Source organism: Lissotriton vulgaris, chromosome 12 (assembly GCF_964263255.1).
Source record: "Lissotriton vulgaris chromosome 12, aLisVul1.2, whole genome shotgun sequence".
NCBI lineage: Eukaryota > Metazoa > Chordata > Amphibia > Caudata > Salamandridae > Lissotriton > Lissotriton vulgaris.
The window spans coordinates 574,749,403-574,777,193 of record NC_141700.1 but is presented as its reverse complement, the minus strand read 5'-3'; the positions used below and the strand labels follow the sequence as shown (position 1 = coordinate 574,777,193).

Sequence of the window (27,791 nt, the reverse complement as noted above, 5' to 3'; positions counted from 1 at the left end):
AAGGGTTGAAAAGGCTTGTAGTGTTGTCCGCAGCATTGTTGGAATGAGTGGGTAGGTTTGCAGCTGGGCTGGCATCTCTGAGTGGGTTCCTGTGTACAGGCAGCCACGGCACATGAATGGTAGGCGCCAATCAGGAAGTGTCAAGTGCAGTGAGGGGAAAGAAAACTGATGGCTTGATGCATGTGTGAGTGGGGAGGTAACAAAGAGAACTTGTGTTCGTTTGTTGCTTATGGCAGTACACTAGCGTGACCTTGATAAGGGAGTAATGTATATCTGACTCAACACTAAAGCAATCTTTTATCAACAGTAGAGCGTGACTGTGACTCCTTGACGTATCCCCCAAGGAGGCAGCGCCAGACTTTGACCCGAGCAGCCGATATAAAAGCGCGGGCTCGAGTTCCACCTTTCAGCCTGAGAAAGAGTCCGAAAAAGAGCAACTGAGGTATGTGACGTCGCTACATATAACCCGTTTAAAATGTACTTTTCAATTCGCCTAACTAAAAAAGCTACCCACGTGAACTAACTGCTTCAACATAATTCGTCCCCGTGTCCCACAGTTTTACGATTAGAATAGTAGAGATTTAACGGTCTGCTCGAGAATAGGAACATTCGAGAAATAATCATCCTGTTTTTTAAGTGAAGAAACAAGTTGACGTTTCTGAAGTGCTGCGGAAACTAAGGAAACGTTCCTTTGCACAATGTCCCCTCTGAGATGTCTGACTGGACAGCTTTCAATATTGTGCAAAGCTTCTCTTGTTTGTACAGTTTCCGCTGAAACCCTATGCTTGGCAGTTACAACGTGACCTTGTTTATGCCCACAATGGCCCGATTCAAAAGCCCTTTGATTTAAGAATGCAGTCCGAGTAGCGACGCCATTTGAAAGTGTATTCTTAAAAGCGCAAATGTAGGGGAGTAGCTTTTAATACTGCATCAGGTGCAGTGGCACCTGGGTGGAAGATACACCTTGCATCCCAATGTAGCAGTGCTTAATTTGTAAAACAAGTGCCAGGGCCTTCCTCAGGGGGCCACTGGAGCTTGCACCACCCATTGGCCCTGCCAGGGCTGCCATTGACAGTAGCAACACAACTACTGACCTTTACACTTCTACAAGTGTGACAATTCAGACTATTCCATGCCCCCAGAGCTATAAGAATGGCTTGGGCAGCAAGTATTAGTGACGTTAATGTATATTAATTAATGAATAACTGTTGTTGTGCTAGTTTCTAAATTGGACAAACAGTGTCTCAATGTGGCAGACTCTTATATGTGCCAATTGGCCTGATTTCTGACTACGCATTCAGCTTTTGTAGTTACAAATGTGAATTTGGACTTGCAAATATATTTCTCTCAGGTAATATTACCCGAGTATGTTTTATTGTTAAGTTGGGATGCCCTGAAAGTTCTGCTCATTCGCAAACAAGTGAGTTTTTGGGAATCCACAAATATTTTTCCTATGCCCAATACCCGCTTGGAAACGTTAAGAGACATTCTCCTATTTGGAGCAAAAGCATGTGCTTTTGGATGGGAATGGAGCACCCAACAATTGACGCAAGTGTACGGGAAGTGGTTTGTTAGTAGAGAAAGAAAAAGTCCTGCGTTGAGAAAAGAACTAGTGGAATTGCACTCATATGTCATTTTTAGGTCTCGGACTAGGCAGCGCATGCGCTGTCTCGTCAGAGAGATGCTGTATACAGTATAGTGGGGGAAGCTCCACCCACTTTCCACCCATCTTTGTCATTGACTTAGGTTAGTAAATGCTGCCTTCTGATTGGTTTAGAGGCTGCTAGTCCCGCCTTATGACAGCCATGTCTCCTTCCACGGCTATTGGCCCCATTACTGCATTTTTCCTGAGCACTATTTTGGTCCTGTGCCACCCCTCCCGCTGTCTGAGCCTTCTCTCCTGCTCCCCCCCCCCACTTCCGTAGTTCGTGCCTTATTAAGGCCCGCCACTCCTGTTCCGTTGCCGGCCTCTTACTTCCTTTGGCCACACCCCCTGACTATTCCGAGTTTTGTTTTGCTGCTGCTCCGCTTTGGCTGCCCGCTGCTGCGGGAGAAAGGGCGCTTCTCACCAGGTTCCCGGAGCCTCAGCTAATGCTCTGGGTGGCACAGGTGCCGTGGGGGAGAGAAGACTCCCGGATCGCCGTCCCGCCGCCTCACTGCATTGCATCTTCGCTCACAGAATAGCCTGCCCCTCCTCCACATCCTCAGTCAGGCCTGCTTTCCTGGGTCTCTTCAGGCCTCGCCAGCGCTCCTCCGTTCTAGTTTTTCCTGCTAAGGCTCCTGTTTAAAAAGGGATTTGGTCTCATTAAGATGGGAATGCTGATGACCGTAGTGAACAATATCATACTTCAACGTACACACACACCAACGTTTTTACATTGTGATGACTTTGTTCTTCCCGGCACTCACTTAGAGGTGTTCACAAATAAATAATTGCTGTCTCACCAACTCCTCTCCATCCTGACTGGTCTCGGTCTCGGATACAGGGAATCTGGAGCTTAAAATATTTTTACGTCTAATATTTAAACCCTTTTCCAGAATGTTTAGCTCTTCCAAATTAGTTTATTGTAACTTGGAAACCAGTTTATCTTTGAGTGCAGATATTGTACCTTTCCACCAGCTTGATTGTTACCACATCGAAGTATAAAAGCAACAAACACTGACTCCCAGCACATTTAGCCTACCACACTGCACCTTCGAGCACAAACATATCACACTGACAACCCGCTAGTGTAGGCTAGCACACAAAGGCACCACACTGCACCATCAAGCACAGACATATCACGCCAAAACTTGGTTTCATGCAGTCTAGCACAACAAAACCGCATTCAGCACCACAAACTACAGACAAATCACACCATCACACAGCTTGTGCAAGTAACACACAAAGGCACCATACCGCACCATCAAGCACATACATATCACCCAGCCTGTGCAGGCTAGCACCCCACTCCGCCAACATCTCTCACAGGCTCATAACATCCAGGTCATGTAAACTTGTGTAAAAAGAGAAATCAGAGAAAGGCACCACACGCAGGCAGCAAACAATTGTAGCACAGAGAGACAACACACAGACACCCCTCACAGACCTCAGTCAAAGACATCAGATACGACCTCAAGAACACAGACATCTGATACACACATTGGAGTCACACACACATCAGACATCAAGATCCAGACTATAGCTTGAGACGCAGAGAGAACACACAAACAGATGCAGACATCACAAGCAGACATAAAAAAAACAGGCACAGATTTTAGAATCAGACGTCAGATCCAGAAAGCACACAAACATCAGACTCACATATCAGACTTTTACACAGAAATGATACATATAGCACAGTCACTCAGACACAAACATCAGACAGACATCGCACTGAGACATGGCTTGTCCACACATCCTCCATCTAAGACACTCTTCCCCAGTGAAGGAATGAGGACGTCCCTCAAGCCACTCCAGGCTTATTGCGCCGTGCTTGTTTTATTTTCATTCTTGTGTCTCTACCCCACTCCTCCACCACATTCTCTGCTCTTTGTCCCTCCCCCTCCCTTACAATCATTCACCGCCCCAGGACACATCGTAAACTGCACAAACACCAGGGCCCTTATTTATGAGGCCTTGCGCCAGTTTTGCGCCGCCGGTGCGTCACTTTTTGTGACGCACCAGCGGCGTACAAAATGCGCCTTGTTGCGCCATATTTAAAAAGTGACACATCTAGTTAGATGCGTCACTTTTTAAACCCCTGCGCCACAATATACCTGCGTCAGGTATAATGTATGCAGAGGGGGTGTTCCCATGAAAAAAGCCTCGTAATAGTGACGCAGTGAAATCTATGAGATTTCACTGCATCACTTTTAGGATGCTGTTGCGTCAAAATCTTGCGCCTGCCTCACAGCAGGCGTAAGACTGACGCAAGCCCTTTCACATGGGGCTTTCCCCATGTGAAAGGACGCATTGCTGGAGTTGCTTCACTTTTGTGACACACTCCAGCAATGCGTCACTTTTGCGCTTACAGATGCGTCAGAAATACTGACGTATCTGTAAGTCCTTGCGACATGATGCGTCATACATTAAATATGACGCATCATTGGTGTCGCAAGGAGTGCTCAGTGAAAAGTGATGCATTGCTGTTTTCACGCAGCGATGCGTCACTTTTCATAAATGAGGCCCCATGTGTGCACCAGAGAAGGGTGTGAATGGGATGGGTGTGGTTAGGGAGCTGCTAGAGGGCACTGGCACTGGCACCTATGATGGGCACAATGGGTCAGTGTGTGTGCTGTTGGACTGGAGGTCACGGGGTGTAATGTAAGATAATGGAGCCCTGTTTCCTGCGCCTCGTTACCAGTCGCTGGCTGGCTCCCTCGAGCTGCCAGCTTGCCTTTCCCCTCGGCAGCCTGCAGCCAGTCCCCAAATTGCCAGGCTATGTACTTACAAGAGTACGCCTGTTTAAGTTACAAGCTTTTTTTTAAAAACTCTAAATGAAACTCGAGTGCGAACCTGTCTGTCCTCTGCTTATCTAGGGAGTCACTTTCTTATCAGCCCTCTTAATTTATCTCTCTTATATTTAATCAGAATTAAGGTCTTGCTTGTTTCAGTTTGTATCTTATGTAACTCATGTAATCCAAAGTCCTTATGTAACGCAACTGGTTCTTTTGTAAAGCGCTCTCACACCTTCAGGTAATGTTCGCGCTATGTAAATTCGCACTAAATCAAATAAAAATAAATAAATAAAAAAGTGCTGTGTGTAACTTCGATCCTTAATATTACTTTATCCCTGGCTGCCAAGGCGATAACGGGGGTGTTGGCCTTGGTCTCTACTTGGCTAGGCCTTATAAAGAGGTTGGGGTCGACGGACGTCCACAGTGCACGTTTAGTTTTTGGACGTCTGCCCGCTCCAAGGCACCCGCTGGATATTACCAGCTGTTTGGCTCTCATGAAGGGGCGGTGAATCGTGCTGAAAGTGTCGCTTAGTTGTCTGAAATTTATTTTCAGCAGTATTCAGATTCAGATGTAACGTGGAAAAATAAATGAGTGAGGAGTGCGAATCCTCGGACGCTGGTACATTCAATATATTCCCTCTGCAAGGCAGGGGCGGCTCTAGGCTCATGGTAGGTAGGGGGCCCCGGAAGAGGGGGTCTGGGCGGGGTGGAGCCCCCCAGAGCTCAGGAACCAGGAGGAACGCAGGCGGGAGGCAGTGAAGAGGGGGGAGGGGGACCGGGGTCAGGGTGTTTAGAAGTGGAACAGAGCCCGAGTCCGCCAAATCCCTGCCAGGGGCCGCCACACAAATATGCATCCATCCGGAGAGGATTATTATATTAAGGATATATTTGGCGTGGGGGCCCCTGGGGTTTGGTGGCCCTGTGCAGGTGCACAGCTTGCACATGCCTAAGGCCACCCCTGTGCAAGGTGTCATTAAATGAGGTTAGAATAAGTTTAAATGTTAACCAAATGCTTTCTCTCCCTCCTGCTGCTAGTTTGTTGTGTTCTAGTTTCAATATTCGTATGCTTTATTTCACAGAAATGCAGAACGAGTTAAATTAGATTTGTGGAATTAAATATATTATAGGTGAGAATGTGACCGTCGAATTGAGTTACTTCCTGGACTCAAGCAGTGACATCTAGATTACAGTGATGCAATGCTTTCACTGTAACATCTGAAGCAAGCAAGCCACTGCTTATGGTTGCAGTAACAGTCACACTCTTCCCAAGGCCAGACCTATTGGCTTTACCTGTGCGTGTTCTTTCTTTAAATGAATATTATTAAAGACTGAATAAAAGCTTTGCATCAGCATTAACTCTGAGCAGACAAAATGGCCGTTTGTATTGTTAACTGATGGTCTTTGAAACATTAGCAAATTTTTAGTGTATTTAACATGGAAGACATGATGGATAAGGTACCAAGGTAAGTAAGGAGAGAAAAACTAGGGCCCCAGTTATGTAATGGGTTATATAGACAGACCTGATGGGAGTTGAGTTGTTTGCCGTCCCATTTGATGTATTTACTATTATTGCACAGTGGATCGTATTCCTTGGCTTCACCTCTCCTCACCAGTACAGAGGCTGCGGAATACATTCCCTTTCAGCTCATCCTGAAAGTGTGGGGTCACCTGCATTAAGGATTGCTTACCTGCAAAATTAGTGTGTCACTCATACTTAGAGATTAATACTGCATCAAAAACATTTTCAGAATAAACATTTCAATGCAAGTAGTTCCCTGTATGAGAATACACAGAGTTTCCTCCATCTTGTTTGTTTCCATGGGTGGGTTCAGGCTGTGGGAATCCCTGCAGTCTTCTCCTCGGCCGCTGTTATCTAAGGCACCTCACACTATATGGCAGCCATGGCAGAGTACCTATTGTTGTGCTTGTCCAACACAACACAGTGCACGTAGCACCTACAGCCAACCATGGAGCACAGGCTTCCAGGCACTGAGTGCAGAGTACATACCCCAGACCTCCCCTGCAGCTCCATGAGCAAAGCCTTCAGAATGATCCCAAGGAGAATCAGAGGACAACACCCCAGCAAGGATATCCTGTCTTCAGCTGGTACGTCATGTGTACGAGCTCGCCTTACGTGCTGGTGCTCTCTTTATCCCATTCTATAGTCCTGTTTCTCACCTGTTTGTCACCTTAAATGTCCATTATTTCAATTTCAAATATTAGTGTTTTCCTCACACTGCTGTTACTACTCATCTGCTAATTTTGCTGTTAGTGTGTGCTAATTTAATTGTCACTAAAGTCCTGCTCTCACTGCTCACATTACTGTCATATTAAATCTGTCGCCACTGCTGTACTGCTCACTCTGTTATCCTACTAACTCTAATGTAGCAGTTATCCTGTATATATTGTTATTAATGCTGTCCTGGTAAGTATGCTGTAACTGCTACCCCACTAAACTCATTAATATGCCGAGACCAATTGGCATTGCCAGTGCTTGTTTAATACATCATTGTGCAGTATTTAAAATTACACATGTGGAAATGCCTTCAAGATATTGTTGAATGGAAATCACAACTGCTGCTGCTCCCAGGAGAATTCCTGGGAACATTTGAGTTCCAAATATCTCCTAAACACATATGAAAACCTGCAAATTGTGATTTCTGAATTAATCAGTCAAGCAGGCCACCAAAATATGAGTTTACGTTCATAAATCAATTTACTCACAATATTGCATAAGCATGGTGCAATTTAATGGGGAGGAAATAGGGGGCATATTACCAAGCAATAGCGATAATTATCGCTATTGTTTGGTTAGAGACAAAAATTTACCGCTGAGCTGCGGCGATTTTTACCGCAAATAAACGTTGGTATTACCAAGGTTTAACGCAAATGCGATAAAAATCGCCGCAAAGCATGAATATCGCAGAAAAGTCCGCGATATTCATGCATTACCGAGCTAATGCTCTTAGCCATGTTATCCACCTCCCATTGGATAACATGGCTAAGAACTGCTCAGGGCAGGTGTTAGCTTTTGGAGATATTCCCGCTTAGTGCGAATATCTCCAAAATTTGGTAATAGGAGATAGCGATGTTAGCGACTGTTTCCAGTCGCTAACATCTTGGCACGCCCACTTTGCATGTCATTAGTGATAAATATCACTGACATGCAAATCGGGGCCCAAGATGGTCGCTATCTCCTACTAGCTGTCACTAACTGGTGTTAGCGACAGCTAGGTAATAGGGAGATAATTTTATCTCCGCTTTCTTGTCTTTTATAGCCAAAAATGCGGAGATAAACCCCCTTGATAATATGCCCCTATGTTCCTTTAGGCGATAGTTGGGATTGGAAGCCTTGAATTGTGTAAGATGTGTTTTCAAAATAACAAACCTCTAAGCTAGTGGGTCTGCAAAACATTTTTCTGGCCCATGAGAGGACTGGAAACCTAACCACGTCAAGGGCAATAGTGAGTTATTTTCCGGCATTGGAAGAACATCGCCAACATATATTTGTCGGAAGAAGAGTTGGGCTCGTCCCAGGAGAAATATATTTCCTGCTCTGGCGAGAAAATAAATAGACAACGTAAATGTACACATGAAAAATGCCGTAGCAATAGTATAAATGAGAACCCCCAAAAGCTTCAGAGGCGTACTCCTGAGAGCCTGCGAATGTCGTGGCTTCCCAGAAGTGTTAGAAGAAGTTTGGAAATGTGTAAATCATCATTCAAACATAGGTGTAAACCGATGAGCGTTGAACAACAAATTTATACCTGAATCGGCCCACGTAGGGTGCCTCCTAGGCGGGTAAATTGAACTGACTGTACTTCATTGAGATGATGGGTTTGAGCTGTTGTTTTACTATAACTGTATTTTATTTCACTCCGCATCACTTCTTCCACAGCCCTGAAGCACGCATTTGTCTACTCCCAGGACTTATATGGAAAGAAGGTTGTAAACTTGTGTCCAGAGAAATGTGGTCTTGCTGGGGAACTTCTTTCATTCTTTTCTATCTCGTTGTCAATGTTTTGTGGACAGCAAATGCATCTAAAGGTAAGATAACTATTGTCCTAAATGTTATGTTAGCTACTTTCAATATTTCGTTTCAGCTAATGTCCTTGCTAAAGGGATGAGGTATTAACTTGAAGTTTCCATTTGCATGCATTGTTGACGTTTTACTAGCTCCAATGTGGGCTAAGTAAATGTTACAAAGGTGTATATTTATGAGAGGGGTTGTGTAGCTCCTCCACTACGTAACGTGGTGTAAGAGTGACACAAGTCCAAAATGCAGTTTATGAAGCCACGCAAGGACACCTTGCGTGGCCCTGACTGGATTATGGCAACTGACTCCTGGTGGGGATGAGGGAGGATCTGGCTTCTAGATTACAAGTTGTTCAAAACATGGCTGCCCGTCTTGCCCTCAACAAGCCGCCCTGGACCCCCTCCCTACCCCTCCTGCACCTATTGCATTGGCTCCCTATCAGAAAGAGGCCCCTTTTTAAATTGTTATGTCTGGTTTTCAAATCCCTTCATGGTATGGGACCAGCCTACCTGATGAAGAACATTGAACATTGACCAGCCCACACAGCTCCTGAGATCCAGCAGTCGTAACTTGCTCTGTGTACGGAGAATAAATAAGGCGAGGATGGGTGGTCGGGCTTTTTCGCACTTAGCCCCCACCCATTGGAACATCTTGCCGGATGACATCCCTGCATGCACCAATTTCTGCCATTTTAAAAAGCTTCTCAATACCTGGCTATTCCAATGATTTCTCAGCAACAGTGTATGACTCTTCCAGGCGCCGAGAGATCCCCCTGGGGATGAATCGCCGCGCCATACAAATGAGTGAATAAATAAAATAAATAATCAGGAGTAACGCAGCACAGTGTTATGTTATTCTGCCCTGGGCAGAGTGTTCCCACGTAACTCCCATGGATTTTGACACATTCCCAGATTACTGGGAGACCTAGGAATGCGGCAAAAAGATACACCTTCTCAGAGGAAAAATATCTTTATTTCTCCTTATTGCGTCCTCTTTTTATGTGTGCTGCATTCTGAAGCACACTTAGAAAGAGGAACATGCCTCTCAGGATTGTATTGTAAAAACAATCCTCCTTACAATGCAGGCACCCTTGTACCCCCTTGCACCAAGGTGCAAGGGCGACTGCGTCGGTTCTAGGGAGCCAGTGCCAGTGCAGGGTCAAAGGCAGAAATGCACTGTACTTTTTAAATACGGTGCATTCCTGACCTTTCCTTGTCATGCGAAGAAGAACATCAAGACAACTTGCTGCACTGTATGACTTGCTCTTAAATATGCCCCAAAGGGTTGTGATGCTCAACCATGGGCTTTATCATGAACTATGTGTAGTTGTGAAAAAACTGGTTCACACACCTCTATTTGTGAAGCTGTCCCAGCTTGAAATGACTGATAACAAATGCAATATGCGGAAATTACAAAAGAAGGCATGTGAACAAACGGATGATTATGCATACAAGTGACAGAAACATGAGCAAATGGGGGTGCCAAATCCAATTTTGCACACTTGTATGCTTTTGACACAGCTCAGAGAGTTATAATTGTATTGACGACTGCAGGAGTCCCATTCCATGCTTCAATCCACAGGGTCCCTGTCTGGTGCTTTAATGTGCAGTCTACCTGTCTACCTATCAAACAGGGCAAATTGGGTAGAGTTTTTTTTCCAAAAATGGGCCTCCTGTGACCATTAACCCGAAAATTAAAGCAGAGTTGAACCTAAATTCACAAAATCCAAGATGCAACTACTGTTTTGGCACTATTAATAATCAGCCATTTTGCACAGGAAAACTGCCCAGAAATTAGCGCCTAATGTATGCCGTTCAGTCTGTATAGCTAATTATCGTTTTACTGTAAAAATATCTGTATAGAATCCATCCAGATGTGGTTATGTTAGTGAATGGATAGAGCTGAGGTGCTGCTACACTCAACACCATATTTTTGGTGAACCGCGCTGGTTCTAAATGAGCCTTAAAGAACGAGGAGTGCACCCTATAGACAAACTCTATACTAATGTATAATTGTCTAAACTGCGAAAAATAAGGATTCACAGAAAAATGTATTTGGAACATGTAGGACTTGGCCTTTTTGGCTAAACTTGCCTAAACCTTTTGCTTTCCCCCTAGACCGTTTTCCTGACATAGAGTGGCCAATTTAGATGCTTTGGGTACTTTGCCACTGCTGATCAGTATCAAAGTACAAGTGTTCCCTATGTAAAGGGTAATAGTATTTGGTTGACCATGATTGGTATGTTTGCCTTACTAGTAAAGTCCCCACTGATGTGCACTGTGTGTGCCAGGGCTAGTAAAGCAAGGGCCTGCGGAGAAAGGAACTCAGGCCAGCAGTGTACGGCCTGTGCGCAGTTTGCTAAGTTAGCATGTTGTCCTGACAAGTGCAACCACTTGTCAGGCCTGACTTTTCCTTTTGCAAACACACTGGGCACCCCTGTGGTAGTTCCCAGGTAATCCCTGGGCAGGGCGCAGTGTAGGTAAAAGGCAGGACATATATTAAGGTGTGTTATGTCCTGACAGTGAAAAACACTCCATTTCGTTTTTCACTGCTGAAACACTGTCCTGCCCATAGGACAGAATGGGGGAGGCTGGATGTTGTGTTTGTTAGCCTAGATTCCTGTAAGTTTAAAATGGAGAGGAGGTGAATTTTAGTGTGTATGAACTCACAGTGTCATAACACATCTTTTTGTGAAGGCGGTTTTATCACTGTGTGTTCAGAAACCACTCTTTTAGAAAGTGACTGAGTTTTGTGCTTCAGGCATTTTTGTGTCTCTCTGCTGAAATATGGATTGTCTGTCTGGATCTGTGAGGTGAGAGGATCTGGGAGAGGTCTTGACCCAGGGAGGGGTTGAGATGGCACCAGGCTGCCCTGCATCTGGAGAGTAGGGGGGAGGAGAAGCCCGGGAGGTGAAAAGGCCTAGGCTAGTGCTATATACCAATTGACCCATCTCCTGCTGAGTTATTAAGGATACAGACCCCCAGTATCAAAGGGAGAAAGGCGACACTGGGAGGGAGGCATCCAGAACTGATTCAGGGAGGGGTCAGGGACCCCTGAGCACAAACAAACTTCAAAGACATTAAGGAGTATAACTATGAGAGCTGATACCCCTGAACGTTGGAATGAATTAGATGGATTGAGACTGAAAAGGCTTGAACCCATTCTATGGTCAAGAGGAACCTCTGCTAAAGAAGGAGCAACTGAAGAGACTGCTGTGGAAAGACCAATCCTTGCTTCGTGATCTGGGGCTGGTCTGCAGTTTGCTGTTCTAACCAAGGGAGAGGCTGTTAGGACTGTGCTTGGAGGCGCTGGGTCCCCCTGCTTGAAGAAGACTGTGCTTTGTGCTGTGTCTTGTTACCCCAAGGGTACCTCGAGGTGAGCTAGCTCCCTGTTTGGAAATACATGAACATAAAAGTTTCCGGAGAAGTCCCAAGCAACAGGGTGTGCATGTGCTTTTACAGCTTGAGACCCTCAGAAGTTGTACCTTGTGATTGTGGGCATGCAGGAGCAAGCTGCGTCTCGGACGAGCAGGGTTCGTGTTATGGTGCAGGTCAAGTCGTTGATGAGGAACGCCTGGTCATTGTGTGCACGGGGAGACGAGGTGAGATTCGGACGCGCAGAGAGCGTGTCGTGGTGCAGGCCAGGGCGTTGTTGAGGAGCGCCTGGTCATTGTGTGCACTGAAAGAAGAAGTGAGTCTCGGACGGCCAGAGTGCATGTTGTGATGCAGCTGGGGCATTGGTGAAGAGCGCCTAGACATCGTGTGCACCGGGAGAAGAAGTGAGACTCGGACGCACATAGTGCGTGTTGTGGTGCAGCCAGGGTCTTGGTGAAGAGCGTCTGGACATCGTGTGCACCGGGAGAAGAGGAGAGACTCTAATGCGCAGGATGCTTGTTGAGGTACAAGCAGAGGCGTTGGTAAAGAGTGCTGGGTCATCCTGAGCACCAGAAAAGAGGCAAGTCTTGGACACGCAGAGTGCGTTTCGAGGTGCAATCTGAGGCGCTGGTGAGGACTGCCTGAGTAGTGTGTGCACTGAATCCGAAGTAAGTCTCCACAGTGCTGAGGGCGGGTCAGATCTTTGGGCCCTTGGAGTGAAACAGCAGTGGCCTGGGCCGGCAGCCCCGAAGTAGCTGATGCCCCGGCCCGAGCTTGCTGTACCCCGTGACGGAGTTCTGGATCAAGGCCCAAGCCGCTGAAGCAGGAGAGGAAAGTGGAGTCGCGCCACCCCAGGTAACATGGATCACCACCTGGGATGGGGTGTGTGCCCAGAGGGACACTGTCTCGGCCTCTCACCTCTGTCAGCTGCGCGAGTCTGTTGCTTCAGCTCGGATCTCGGCCTGTGCTGGCCCAAGGAGGAGCAGTACTAGGGCCGGAGTGAGAAGCAGTAACTTTGTGCCATCATTGATCCATATTGGGGGCACTGTTAACGGAGCACCTAAACTGTCGTATTACACTTTCCATTATTGCTGCTAACGAACTATCGAACTGTCGTATGACCCCTGACCTCAGTTGTGCCCGACAAACTACATGCTTGGTGTAATAGGCACTGCAGTATTTTTCCCTTGCAGAGTTCATGATTGTAACGTGGCACATTGCATTATTTCTTCAACGCACAGTGCCTTATTATAACGTGGCACAGTGCATTATTTATTCATTGCACAGAACATGATTGTAGCGTGAAATATTGCTATGTTTCTTCCTCATACAGGGCATGCTGGTAGTGTTACACATTGCATTATTCTTCCTATTGCAAAGTACATGACTGTGGCTACTATTGTCTGTATTTTTAGTTTTGTTCACAAATGTTGCTATATTGCACCTATTCCATCTGGGAGGAAAGCTTGCACTTTCTTGCATGAGCTGAACTTGTTCTGAATGTAAAGAACTGCTACGGACTAACGTTCACTGGATCAATGTGTGTAATAGATGATTAGCTGTCTGCCATCTTGGAGTGACTGTTCTGTTGCATGTGTGAAGGAAGACCACACTGCAGCCATATGTGCTGTACCTGGGATGTGTATGAGGAAAAGTGACATTGATGTATTTCACTATGAACTTCTATAAATACTGGTGAAGCTTTCCGTGTTGCACCCATTATCTGTCTGATCTGTGGGTGTTAGGGAATACTTCACTGCTGCGACTACTGTTTGCCTGCACTTTGTATAATGCAGGTTTACACTGCTGCCACTCATTCCACACAGGTTCTTTGTGCATGATGGATCTTGCTCTACTGCTTTCAAATGTTACCTATTTTTGTGTATGAGGAAGGCCCACACTGCCATTACTGATATTGATGCTGTACCTGTACTCTCTGTGTGAGTCAAGATTGCACTGCTACAGCTCATACTATACCGCAAGGGTCCACAACCTGTTGTTTACCATAAGCAACATTTGTGTGCCAGTCTAAATGGTAGTCAATATCTTAACCACATGCTAGCATATGAGAGAGTACACCTTACAGTAGTGAAAAAATAATTTAGCTGTTTGTCCCTACCAGGACATGTGAAACTTAAAAGTACATCTCCTACTTTCTAGTTACACAGCGCCCGGTCCTTAGAGCTACCTAGGCCCTACCTTAGGGGTGACTTATGTGTAGTAAAAAGGGAGTTTAAAGCTAAGCTGGTTTGGTTTTAAATGGCAAGACTGAGAGAGGTTTGAAAGGCAACTTGTGTGGGTGGCACAACCAGTGCTGCAGGCCCACTAGTAGCATTTGGATTACGGGCCCTGGGTATATTGTATACGACTAATTATGCCAATCAGTTATACACAATGTTTAGGAGACAGGCACATGCACTTTAACACTGGTCAAAGTCCTAAGGCCCAAAAAAAAGATTCAGAAAAACGAGGAAGAGGAAGGCAAAATGTTTGGGGTGCCATTTTCCAACACTTACTATGCCCGGTATCACATTTTTTCAGTGTTTATAGTTTTGTAGCCAACAAACTTCGCTGTCTTCTTAAAGTTGTTAACTTACATTTTCCTGAAACTTTATAATGCTCTTTTAAGGACAGCGCTTAGCCCTTAACAAACGTAGGCTAATTGGGCTGTGGCACACTAAGTACAGTTACTTCAATGGGGTCAGACCTGTGTGGTGTTTATCCAACCCTGAACTCGGCTGTCTGGTGTTGCTCACAAAGGAGATGGCTTTAGCAGTGGCAAGACAGAGACTGTGTGGCAGGTTCAGTGCTAAACGTTTGAAGGCAGAAGGAACAGAGACAGTCTGCCTCACCCTCTACTAAAATGGTCTTTTCACGAGCAACCACTTGTTGGCTCCTGCTCTTGACTCTTCAGCAGAAGACGTACAGTTTCCTTTTATAGATGCCAACCCACCATTAAGTATTTTCCGGTTTTAATGCCTTAGTCCATGGGATCGTGAAAGCTTTGTGCTTGTTCTGAACAATTCCCCGGGAACACGTTGCTCACGAGTTTACATTGGAGACCAATTCTGTACATGTTTCAGGTGTGGTTTGAAATCTTGTATTATTGTTGTATGTACTCCATAGTTTCTGATTGTGAAGTATGTAGCTGTTCCCTGTAAGAGACCCTTGCACTTCTGCTACATGTTCTGTAGCAGCTTTGACTGTCAGTGAAGCTTGCACTTCTTATGCCCATGCTACCCCTGTGGTGTGTGTTTGGGAATGTCCAGTGCTACACCCATGCTTTACCTGGTCTATTGTGTGAGGATTGCTATAGCTGCTGCTTCCAGCATTGTATCTCCTTTCATGGATGACTGCAGTACCAGACTTTACGCTGTTTGTGAGAGAAGTTGTGTCTACCTTTGCCTACACTGCACTTGGCGAGTATGTGTGAGGGGTTTGTGGACAGACTTCACTGCATCCTTCGACTGTGTTGTACCAGTTATGTGTGTATGAGTTCAGCTTTTCTTTTTGCTGACCAGCTGAATCACTTCAGCATATTGATGCTATTGTACAGAACCTCTGGGGCCTCATTTATGAGGCCGCGCGTCACTTTTACGCCGTCGGTGCGTCACTTTTTGTGACGCACCAGTGGCGTATAAAATGCGCCTTGTTGCGCCATATTTACAAAGTGATGCATCTAGGTAGATGCGTCACTTTGTAAACCCCTGAGCCACATTATACCTGCGCCAGGTATAATGTATGCAAGGGGGGCGTATTGACGCAAGGAAGGGTCGTAGAAGTGATGCAGTGAAATCTATGAGATTTCACTGCGTCACTTTTAGAACGCCGTTGCGTCAAATCTTGCACCTGCATCACAGCAGGCGTAAGACTGACGCAGGCCCTTTCACATGGGGCTTGCCCCATGTGAAAGGACGCATTGCTGGAGTTGCGTCACTTTTGTGACACACTCCAGCAATGCGTCACTTTTGCGCTTACAGATACGTCAGAAATACTGACGTATCTGTAACTCCTTGCAACATGATGTGTCATACATTAAATATGACGCATCAGGAATGTCGCAAGGAGTGCGCACTGAGAAGTGGCGCGTCGCTGTTTTCACGCAGCGATGCGTCATTTCTCACAAATGAGGCCCCTGGTTTGTCTGAGGGAAGCTTTCACATGCTTTTCCTACTATATGTCTACTGTTACCTTTAACAATAGGTTTGTAGATGGGCATCTAAAAACTCCCTGGTCAAGATGTATTCGGCTCATATCCAGGGTTGAATGATATTACAGGCAGCCTACTTTAAAATGCACAATTCCCCTTTCATTTTAAAGTTCATTTCCAGTTGTGTTACTGGCCCAATGCGATTTAAAGCGCACCTCTTTCAATGAAAGTACTTGCAGGAAAATCTTTAAGCCCCTGAAAAGTTTTCATTGGCAACGAATATATCACTGCCTGCACTCTACCACCTAATTAAACAGTGCTGCAGTTGGAGGTGGCGAAACCCCAGTAACCATGGGGCAAGCACCGGCGTTGAGAGTGTGTCGGTGTTTGCTGCCTGGTGTAATGCCCGCATATCGAGCTAGGCTAATATCCTTCAGTGCATTCAGACGATAAGCCCCACATTCTCTGCAAGGTTGTTAAATCATGTTGAAATTCAACCAATAGTGTTGGTAAATATGCTGGAAGATGGACACATTTCCCTCTAGTGTTCCCTAAAGATTCCTTCGTTGAGAATGGTAAGTGTCCAGCTCTGCGCTTTACTTTGCATTTTGATATCAGTCGCACTTCATATAAAATGGGAAAAGGAAGTATCCACGTGCCAGAATGCTAACTAAAAACAGGAGTGGCTGAACTACTTCTGCCTGTCGTGTGGCAATTTGAGAACATTGATATTGAGGACAATAGGACAACGCCAAAAGGCCGTTTTCTGGGGCATATTTTCAAGGGCATTGCGCCATCGGAGCATCCCTGTTTAAGATGCTTCGATGGTGCAAGGCCCTTGCTCCATATTTACAAAGTGGTGTTTAGCCATTTTGCGTGGCTCAATGCTGCTTTGTAAATATCATACCCTTTCACGCAGGTATTTGCGCGAAAGGGGCGTTGAATGGGTGTTGCAGTGGGGGTTCTACAGCAACACCCATTGCTTTTTAATGTTGCCTCAAATTTACAAGGATCTGTAAATCTGAGGCAGCGCCAAGAACTAATGCCAATGAATAACAGATGTTAGATTGGCGCAACGAGGGGAAATACAAGTATTTCTCCTCGTTGCGCCATCTATGTGTGCTGCATTCTGCATTACACTTAGAAGGAGCACGTCACCATTAAAGATTCTTTATACGCAGTAAGGTGTCCCTTCCTGCAATTAAACAATCATCCCTGCAACACAGATACCCTTGTACCATGGTGCAGGGGTTCCTGAGTGCAAGGAATCCCTGCAAATCAAGCACCCTTGAACCATGGCCCAAGGGTGTCTGTGTTGGCACTAGGCAACTTTTTTAGGTACCACCTTGCAAGGGAAAACACACGGGTCACTGTATTCTTGTAAATAGGGTGCCTCCCCAAATATATGAAATGATGCAGTACGGCGCAGCTACATTGCTTGCAGCGCCACTCCATTTCTTTGTAAATATACCCCTCAGTTGTTCATGAAGGCAAGGTGTGTTTCCTGTCATCTCAGTGGGCTAGTGAGACTATTCTGTTGCAAAGACCAGTAACATTATGAAATGAAATGAAATGAAATGAATGAAACTTATATAGCGCACGACTTACCCTGGGGCATCTCCGCGCTTGCCTAGGGAACCCGTCCTGGTATTCCCCTGTGAGATAACCCAGGCAGGGTATCCACAAGGTGAAAGCCAGGCATCCCACCGCGAGGGGCCGTTGTGGAGATTAAGCAAGCTATTGCCCAGAGTCGCAGAGTGTGAACCCGTGAGTCGAGAAGGCGCCGGAGCGAGAATTAACGAGTCTGTGGAATTTTTGAGCCCAAGACCCGCCGAGGTGGGGGATTGAACCCTGGTCCCGGGCCGAACTCAAGCTCCAGGTCTGCCGCCTCTAACCCCTGAGCCACACTTCTCCAATTACAGCTTTGATTCTAGGTTTGTTAACTCTGCATTTTACTATCCCTTTTTTTCAATGGAGTGTGGGCCATGTGCGTGTAATACTAACATCTAAAAGCTGTCTTATCAACATTTCAACAAACACTGATTATAAGCATAGCAGACATGCCTTTGTGCCTTATAACATCATCTGCTGAATGTTTTAATGAAGGATTTGAAACCGTTTGGCTGGAACCACAGCTCAACCATTTCAGAGCCTGTTGTAGAGATCAGTCCTCCATCCTTAACAGGTCGGCTAAAGGAAACACTTTGATATGGCTGCATGTCATAACGGCATAAGGGTGACTTTTATCCAGTTGTGAGTGAGTATTCAGAAAGGAATACTGAACATCTGAAAAAAAGTATTGGCTGTAGTTACAGACATGACAGCTATGATGTTATATGAACAGATAATATTCAGGAATCAAAAGGTAATACCTTTTGAAGTGCATATGATTAGCTAATATAACAATCATATTATTATCATTATTTCACGAGTGTTTAATAATGTATGTAAAGGTTGTATGCAATTTTTTACAAACCAAACGCTGTAAAGAAGTTCAAGACATACTGCCCTGATGTGCCCCCCTCCCAATATTCCTTCTTCAATTCTTTGAAACCTGAAGAGGGCACTGACGCTGTTGGAACTTGGTTATGGCCCAACAGACTGAACATCAGTTGCTGTACACCTTTTGGACACAGACCACCTTAGACTCTCCTAAAGTGGAACTGAGTTGAGTCCTACCCATTTATTTGTGAAGGGTTAACTTACGATGAAATCAGCCTCAACTCTCTCTATGCTGGAAGAGCTCAGCACAAGAAACTACTACTACTAGTGTAGGTGAGCTTAGTGGTGATTCAGCCAAGTGTGTACTTTCCTTCCTGACACCACCTTTAGCTGTTATTTTCTACTGACCCTGCTTCTTTCTCTGTGGTCCAGCCCCCAGATCAGATAACTATCTGCCTCTCTTCATTATTGAGGTTCACTCTCCACTCCCCTCTCTAGTGAAAAGCTGCCCCGGAGCATCTAGGGCCCAAAGGACATGAGATATCCCTATTTAGGAGATGTGAGGAACTTACATTGTTGACCCTAAAACCTGGAGGCAGGATTTCCTTACTGAACCCATTAATGCACTAATATAGACGTCTAAGACGTAGAGCCCAATTTATATCTTTGCGGTAAGCATACTCCATCGTAACAGTGACGGAGTACAATTACCGCCAAAATAATGGTCCTCCCACCCAATTTAGATTTGAGCAGACCATAGGTTTGACTATGGCGGGTACCACTCTGTCAGCGCCATAGACAAACCTCTCCAGCAGAGTAAGGGCCATTGGAAAAATGGCTATTGTCCCCCACCCAATTACGATGGGCAGACATATGGCCGTTTTATTTTAAAGCGGTCACTGCGAAGCAAACCCTTGTGGTGAGGGCCAATATAAAAGGAATAATGCCCACCATACCAGGGGCGACGACTTCCAGGGCAAGGGGGGCAGGTAAACTATTTGGTGCAGGGCTCCATCATTGAGCCAGAGCCCTGCAGCAAATAGCAAAAAGCATTATAAAGAGTGGCCAGGAACTGCCATCATGGCAGTTCCTGCCAGTGCTTTATAAATGACAGCCAGCTTGGCGGTCTTTTGTTAATTCGGGGGACAGAGTGATCTGCTCCTGCTGGAACAACTGGCTGTCTGCTGATTTATCAATCATGCCAGATGTCCCTTTTCTTTTCAGGTTGCATGTCCAAAGTGCTGCTGATTCCAGTTGGGTTTGCTTTGTTTCTGCCTCTTTTCAGGTGTTTACAAGCACAAAGGACACTAAAAATAAAGGTTTACCACTTCATTACAAAGTAGTTCCATCTTGCATTGTGATACTTAATTTTACAGTGGATTACAGCAATAAGTTAATATTTACCATCACTATATGCTTGCAAACATTGTTGATCCATTCCAGTGTTCTAGTAATTGTCTGCCTGTTGAGTTGCATTATTACTGTGGGAAGTGCGCTGTTGTTTATAATTATATAGCAATTGAGAACAGTATAACAGTACTGATAGCCAAGGGCCCTGTATTTTGTCAGAGAGGTCATACAGTCAAGAGTAATGTGCTAGTCTCAATGCCGCCATCAGATGGCTGGTCATCGGGGGAATTGCATGCTGGGCCAGGTATCAATATGCAGGGTCCCAAAGGAAAGGCACCCATCTCTGGAGAAATATCTCCCCTCTTATAGATGATGCCTTCATGGGCAGCCGCCTGAAATGTTGCCACCAGCCATTCCTCATGTGAGGGGGTATTGAGGAATGCCAGTGGTGGAGAATGCAGATCTTGGCTAGGCATCGCTGGATGCGGAAGAGGTCATCCCAGGGGGCCTTATGGTAGGTGAGCTTGGAGCTGGCTTGTGCTATCTCAGCCTTAATAATTTCCCCATCAAATAAGCTTGGACCCTCCTTGGTAAGACTAGGTAGCTACGCGCCCTCAAAGAAGGCCTCCAGCTGGTCCGCTCTGGCTGTTGCTTCTGGGGTGTATAGTATTCAGTAGAAGGTAGCAAATTCATTGTCTATGGCTTGTGAGCGGGTGAGAACATCCCTGCCCGCGGAGTGGATGATGGGCCAGTGCAGCCTCCTGTTTGTGCAGTTGAGCAGCCAAGATCCAGCACTCTTTTTCACCCTGTTCATAGTGGTGACCTTTAACCCTTTGCAGTGCACATTCAGCCTTGGATGTAAATAGTGCATTAAGGTTCATGCAGACCTTATCCAGTTGACCGCACTTGGAATATACGGGCTTTGCTGTGTAGAGGTGCATAACCGTTGTAGTCTCGCCATCTAGTTCTCTCTGACAAGCCACTCTCTGTGCATGGCCAGAGCTGCTTTGTTCATGAGTTGGCCACAAATCTTTGCCTTTGGGGCTGCCCCCAAGACCTTGTGAGAGGATACCAATCCCCTGTTGTCTTCCAGGTATGTGGAGATGTGTGAGCAACATTGGAATTTGCCCTGGGGGGTACGATAGTGTGTGATGTTCAGGCACCATGGCTTTCGGCCCAGGGAGGTGAGGCCAAGGTCCAGGGAAAGCAAGACCGGTGCATGGCCAGAGAGTTCAACTTCTATGGTTTGGCAATCCTGGGTGATGGCCACCTCCCGGTGGGAGACCAGAAAGTAGTCCAGTCTAAATTGGGTGCCATGTACAGGTGATAAGAAGGTATACTCCCCGTCCGACGGGTGAGAGAGATGCCATTGATCCGCCAAGCCCTGGTCAGAAAGCATGTCCCCTAGGAGGGCCCTGTCTGCATTGTTAGTCAAGTTTAGGGGCTGGTAGGGTGTAATACTGCATCTCTCGCTACGTTCTAGTTGCGAACGATTAAGTATTGAGAGGACCCAATTTCTGTGAAGAGGCAGTTGAGTTAGAGGAAAAAAAGATGCTTAGTGCTCATAGGGGTGTACACCGAGCCTATGCACAGCATCTAATCACCAAGCTTCACTCTGGCAAAAACATACCAGCTGTCTGGGTTAGACCAGGACTTGATGACAGTGACTGTCAGTGACCTATGGAGGAGAACTGCAATGCCACCTTTCCTGGAGGAGCCAGAGCCTGTCTTTACTGGCACTCGGCAACTGCTGTGGATCACTCGCCCCACCCAGTTCCAACATAGCCTTCAGATTCTAGGCTGAAGAGGTGTGTCTCTTGAAAAAGGGCCATGATTGCCCATTTTGACTGCAAGTAGGACAGCACCTTCTTGCGCTTTATGTAGTGTGTTAGCCTTTGATTTTCCACAAGATGGTGTGCAAGGAGGGGGAGGCTGTGGGCGCAGTCATGGCCATTGGGCAGTTTGTGGAACTGGCAGTGACAAGGACAGTAATGACTCTAAGGGAAAGGGGAGGGAGGCGAAAGATGGCCTGGGCGGCGAAGGGGGGACCGGGGAGGGGGAGAGAAAGAAGAAGAGTAAACGAGGGGGAAGTACATAGAAGGATAAAGTGGTAGCAGTAGCATGCAGACCCCCTTGGACACATCAAGGGGTTTGGTGCTAAATATGGAGGGGGTGGGGGAGCAATGGCAGGCAAGGGAGAGTAGACAAGCCAGCACATAGCAGCACATAACAGTATGCAGTATATTCTCGCCATGACAGCGATAATAACGCTTTATCCCTCGTAGTGAATTTACCATACCTGGGAAATGCCTCGACCGCTACCCCCGCCACAGATAGTGGGCTAACGTTGGCTAACAACAGGAGAAGAATAAAATGGGAGGCAATGCATCAGTCGCCAGGGAAGCTGTCCGCATTATATGCAGCCGTAGCTTCGGTCCTAACTAAATTAAGTGAACTGGTCTCAAGAACACCCACGCCTGACTTATTTAACGAAACTGCAGCATTGCATGCAGGGATGACATCTAAATTAGTGGATCTGTTCCACCCAGAGATGCATGCTAAGAGGAACAAAGTAGTCATCCAGAATGTCTGACAAAATGTCAATATAACAAATATCAACATACAAAAATATCGCAACAAAAATATCGATGTCAACAATATCGACATCCTATCTCCAACAGGGTAAGTACAAAAATATCGGAAAAAAATATCGATGTAAAAAATATAGTAAAATATAGTCATTAAAAAATATCGCTTTTTTATTATAAAAAATATGACCAATAAATTAAATATTACTTATAAATGTAATAAACAGTTAAATAAATGTTATAATATTAAAAATTAATAATTGATATACATAATTTAATAAACAATGAGTTAAATATATACATATAATACATAATATATAATTAATATTCCCACTCCAGTGAGTGCAACAGTAGGGAAAGCGTTGGATAGCGTAAGGGTAAATATTACTATTCCCACTCCGGAGAGTGCAACAGAAGGGAAAGCATTGGATAGCGTAGGGATGAAAATTACTATTCCAACCCCAAAGAGTGCAACAATAGGGAAAGCATTGGATAGCGTAGAAGCTAAAATATAACATACTTATAAATAAATTAATATTTTAAATATTTTAAAAAGTAATCATTAAATATATCTAAACTATTTACAAATACCAATACATAATTATTAAAAACATAATTACCAATAAATAATTAAGTAACAATAAATTAATAATAAATACCAATTAATGAAAATTAATCACCTATTAATAATTAGTTAACCCTAATATAATCAGCAAAAACAACTAATGAAACCAAATTACTACATAATTACATTCAAGTTACTTCCCACCCTATTCTCCTAAAACCCATAAACCGCTACAGAACTTAGGGCCATATGTATGAAGGCAATTTTACGATCACAAACGCCGAAATTCACTGAATTTCGGAATTTGCGATCGCGAAATAGCTACGTAGTAAGTATGTAAGCAAAACAGCCTCATAAAATAAGAAATCGCAAATTTGCGATTGCATTTAAGGAATCACAAATTGCGATTCCTTAAATGCAATGTATGAGGCCCAGAAAAAGTGCAATTTGGCCATAAGGAATCGCAAATTACCACCAACTTCATGTTGGTGGTATTTTGCGATTTCTTAGAAAAACACACTTTTTTGCATTTTTCAAAGTGTCATGTGGCACACATACATGCCCTTAGGGCATGTCTGTGTGCCACATGGGCACTCATGCACATTTCAGGGGTTCAACGGGGTGTCCTTTTGACACCCTGGCACCCTTGAAATTGCATTCTCAATTTGTGATTCTCTAACTGAGAATCACAAATTGAGAATGTCTTCCCATTCATTCCAATGGGCCTCTAGGCCCATAGGAATGAATGGGGAGGTATTCCTTAATAGCAAATTGCAATTTGTGATTCACAATTAAGGAATATGTAGGTTTCGCAAAATTATTTGAAAATCTTACATACATAGCATTTTGCGATTCTCAAATATAGCGATTCTTTAAAAATCGCTATTTGAGAATCCCAAAATGTAACTTTCATACATATGGCCCATAATTATCATTTAATCAATTAATTAAAATTAATTACCAATTAATAACAATTAATTACCAATTAATAATTAATTAATAATATAATTAGCAAAAACAATTATTTAAAATTAATTATTACTTAATTACATTTCATCATCATTGATAACTTTATTTCAACCACAGTGGGCCATAAAAGTACATATAAAAACACAAGGTAAAACATTAAAATCCATTTTAAAGTTAAAAAAACATTTCATATATATACACACAAATAACTTCAGAAGGCATCAAAGACGCTCCTGGCTAAAAATCGAATTAAACCAAATGGATAGTTATCAAAGTGAATCATGGCTATCTTAAAAGCCTAAAAACTGAAATCAAATTGTTATAAAAGTTCTACGCTTAATCCACATGCCATGCAGAAATCGGAAGACAGCAAAGACAGCCGGTGGGTGGGTGTTGTATCTAAGTACCCTGAGTGCATGCTCGTGCATTCGAAGTCCCAAATTCCTGCAGATGGGTTTAATCCACCTATTGCGGGACAACCCGTATGCTGGACAAAAGAAAGATACATGGCTCACATTTTCTAATGGGTGTTCGCAAGCTGGACACTCTGTGCATTTATTTGCATCCCGTTTGTTGGTAAATGACCTTAGTGGTAAACTACCCATTCTAAATTGTAAATACAGCTTCCTAGCTTGAGCAGGGTAGATCATATCTAGGAATTCATCCTTCTTGTATTCTGTTTTTTATGTCGAGGAATTCACTGGTCATTCTCCCTACTGTTGTACTAGCATGCAGGGCCAACAAATTATTAGACCTAAACCTTTTTACTAGGTCAGTTCTGGAATAGGCCAGAGAAGAGACTCATGGGATTCCCATAGCCCAGGGACATCAAGCTGTGCACACAAATCTTTGATATGCAATAACCAGTTAATTTTCCTTGACCTCAATGCCACCCATACCTCCCGGAACTCAGCACGATACGAAGCAAGCTCTGGGACAGACCAGAGTCTTCACCAATATGTTAGAGGCCTCAGGGCAACCTCCTCCTCCACAGGGAATAACCCCAGGTCAAATCTTAATGGGACAAGTGGGGTGCTGGCGGGAAGGGCAAAAAGCTCTCTCATCAATGTGTGTTCAACCTTTGCTAAACTTTTTGGTCGACAGTGTCCCCATAGTTCAGCTCCATATAATGCGTCTGCTCTTGCTTGTACCCTGTATATTTCGATAACAGGGGCAGCCGGCTTGAATGGAGATGTTATGTGCTTTTTGTATAACCCATCCACAGTCTGTGTTAGTCTCAGTGAGGATTTCGTTATTTGTGCATCCCACCCCAGATGTTCCTCAAGAGTAATTTCTCAAGTAGTCAAAAGTCTTGACTCTCTCGAGTGGTGTTCCGTTGAGGGCGGGGTTTGGTCTTTTTTGCCTAGGGGGATTCAAATCCACTTAAGGCACAAAAGTCTGCAAATCCATCAAGGATATGCTGGATGCCAGTGGCTGTTAGAGACAACAGCAGAGTGTTGTCCGCAAACATTAAAGCGGGCACTCTTCCTGTGGCTAATCTTGGGGCATACGTATCTTTTATAGTTAGAAGGTGTTTAACGAGCCCATTTATGTACAGACAAAAGAGGGTAGGGGACAGCACACACCCCTGGTGTACCCCTCTTTCCACTGGAAATCTTCCTGACAGTTCTCCACTTTTCCGCATCTGACCTGGGCATAATTTCCAGTGTGAAGCCTGATCAGTACTCCCAAGAAGTAGTGCGGGACACCAAGGTCATGGTGAACTCTCCACAGCTTGTTCCTGGGCACCTGGGCCCGTAGGTCAAAGAAAATGAGGTAGAGGCGGCCACCCTCCACACTCACAGTTTTCCAGAAAAGGACCGGTAAGCGGAAGATATGGTCGATGGTTGAGATGCCAGATCTGAAGCCCGCTTGCAAATTACTTAAGATCTGGTTATCCTCTTCCCATAGCTGGATCCTATCCTGGAGTATCCTCCCAAACACCTTCTGTGGGATATCTATCAGGCTGATAGGCCTGTAGTTTGAGGGTTGAAGGGGACAGCCTTTTCTGAAAATGGGAACTATCTCAGCCCCCCTCCATGTCTCGGGTGGATCTGTGCCCGTTAGTATTGTATTGAACAGGATACAGAAGTATGGGGCCCATATTTCAGGTTCCGACCAAAACAAGTCCCCGTGGATTTTATCAAGCCCCGGGGCTTTGTTGTAAAGTAGCTTGTTGATGGTTGTCTCTACTTCCAGAGTCGAAATCTCCGGAGCCCCCCCAGTTGGTGCTTATGGAGGAGGGTCAGGATCTCCAAATCGGAATCATCATTGCTTTGCCTAGCGTAGAGACTGCCAAAGTGTTCTTCCCATACTATTGGGGCTATATTTGGACTTATAGCGTTCCTCTCTACCCTGCCCTCATTACTGACAATTGCCCAGAAAGATTTGAGGTCTCTGCGTTGTAGTGCCTCCCTCAAATCTTCCCATTGTTCCAACTTCCAGCACTTTCTTTCCCTTTCTATAACCTGCTTATACAGCACCCTTAGGGCCTTAATGCGTAGTTTGTCTTTTTCTTTAATGGCATTAATCAACTCTCCTTTCAGCTTGCGGCATTCAGCAGTATACCACGGGTGACTCTTGGTCACTTTATCCCTGGTTGTCTGGGGTGGGAAAAAGACCTCCAACATTATTGAGACTAGCTGTTTGTGAATTTCGATGGGTCTACTATTTTTCCCAACAACTGCCCCCTCAGAGGCCACCTCTGCCAAATCACTAAGGAGGGGCAACACATGAAGGTAGATTTGGGATTGCCATTCAGATTAAATTAATTACCAATTAATAAAAGTTATTTACCAATTAATAATTAATTAATAATATAATTAGCAAAAACAATCATTAAAATTAATTATTACTTAATTACATTTAAAATACTTCCCACCCTATTCCCCTATAAAACCATAACCCGCTACAAAACATAATTATCAATTAATCAATTCATTCAAATTAATCACCAATCAATAAAAAAACATTACCAATTAATAATTAATTAACAATAATATAATTAATAAAAACAATCAATTAAAATTAATTATTACGTAGTTACATTTAAATGACTTCCAACCCTAATCTTCTATAAACACATAACCCACTACAAAACATAATTATCAATTAATCAATTAATTAAAATTAATAAAAATTAATTACCAATTAATGAAAATTAATGTATAATTCCTAAAAAAAAAAAAAATTTAATTTAGTATAATTCAATTACTTCCCACCCTATTCCCCTATAAACCCACAACCCGCTACAGTACTACATTAAAAAATGTACTTACATTACATTAAAAAAATGTAAATACATATTAAATACATAAAAATATACATAAAAATCATATAAAAATTGATATTAGTTACATCGATATTACTTACATCGATATTAACAAATTCGATATTACTGTCCCTTCGATATTGAAAAAATCAATATTACTTACCTTCTATATTCTGTACCTTCGATATTTAAACATCAACATTATTGTATGTCGATATTTAAAAATGGATATTTTGTCTGCCTACCAGTCATCCACTCCTGGTTCAATGACAGCTGCCGCAAGGCCAAGCAGGACCTATTGGCGGCTATAAAAGCCAACAACAAACTACTTATCAGGCTAAAGAGGGTATCGTATAAAGAGATCACACCCCTAGCAAAAGAGGAGTGTGAACTGAACAGATGGGATGATTTAAAAACTGCATTAAGCTCTAAAGACTCGAAGAGGTTCTGGTCAATAGTCAGCACGGGCAGAAGTGAGGGCAAACTAGCAGTGGAACCCAAAATAGCCGCAGAAGTGTAGGAAGCGCACTTTCAGACTCTACCCCCCCAGCACCACCGCTGTAAGGAGATAGCTGTGAATAAGCATTACAGTTCACCCTGACAGAG

The 27,791-nt window shown here is 44.3% G+C and overlaps 1 protein-coding gene across 2 annotated transcripts in view; it reads left to right on the top strand.

Annotated features, from left to right (window-relative positions):
* Positions 1–307: 307 nt before the first annotated feature.
* The window catches only part of LOC147677777 (fatty acyl-CoA hydrolase precursor, medium chain-like), a 239,784-nt gene continuing 212,300 nt past the window's right edge, over positions 308–27,791 (top strand). Inside the window, exons 1-2 of one of the 2 annotated variants that reach the window (XM_086945434.1) lie at positions 308–442; positions 8,339–8,487. In XM_086945434.1, the coding sequence (XP_086801560.1) occupies positions 8,409–8,487 (79 nt within the window). In that variant the 5' untranslated portion in view covers positions 308–442; positions 8,339–8,408. Of the gene's footprint in view, positions 443–8,317; positions 8,488–27,791 lie in introns of both variants that reach the window. The other variant, XM_086945435.1, reaches the window with a different exon arrangement.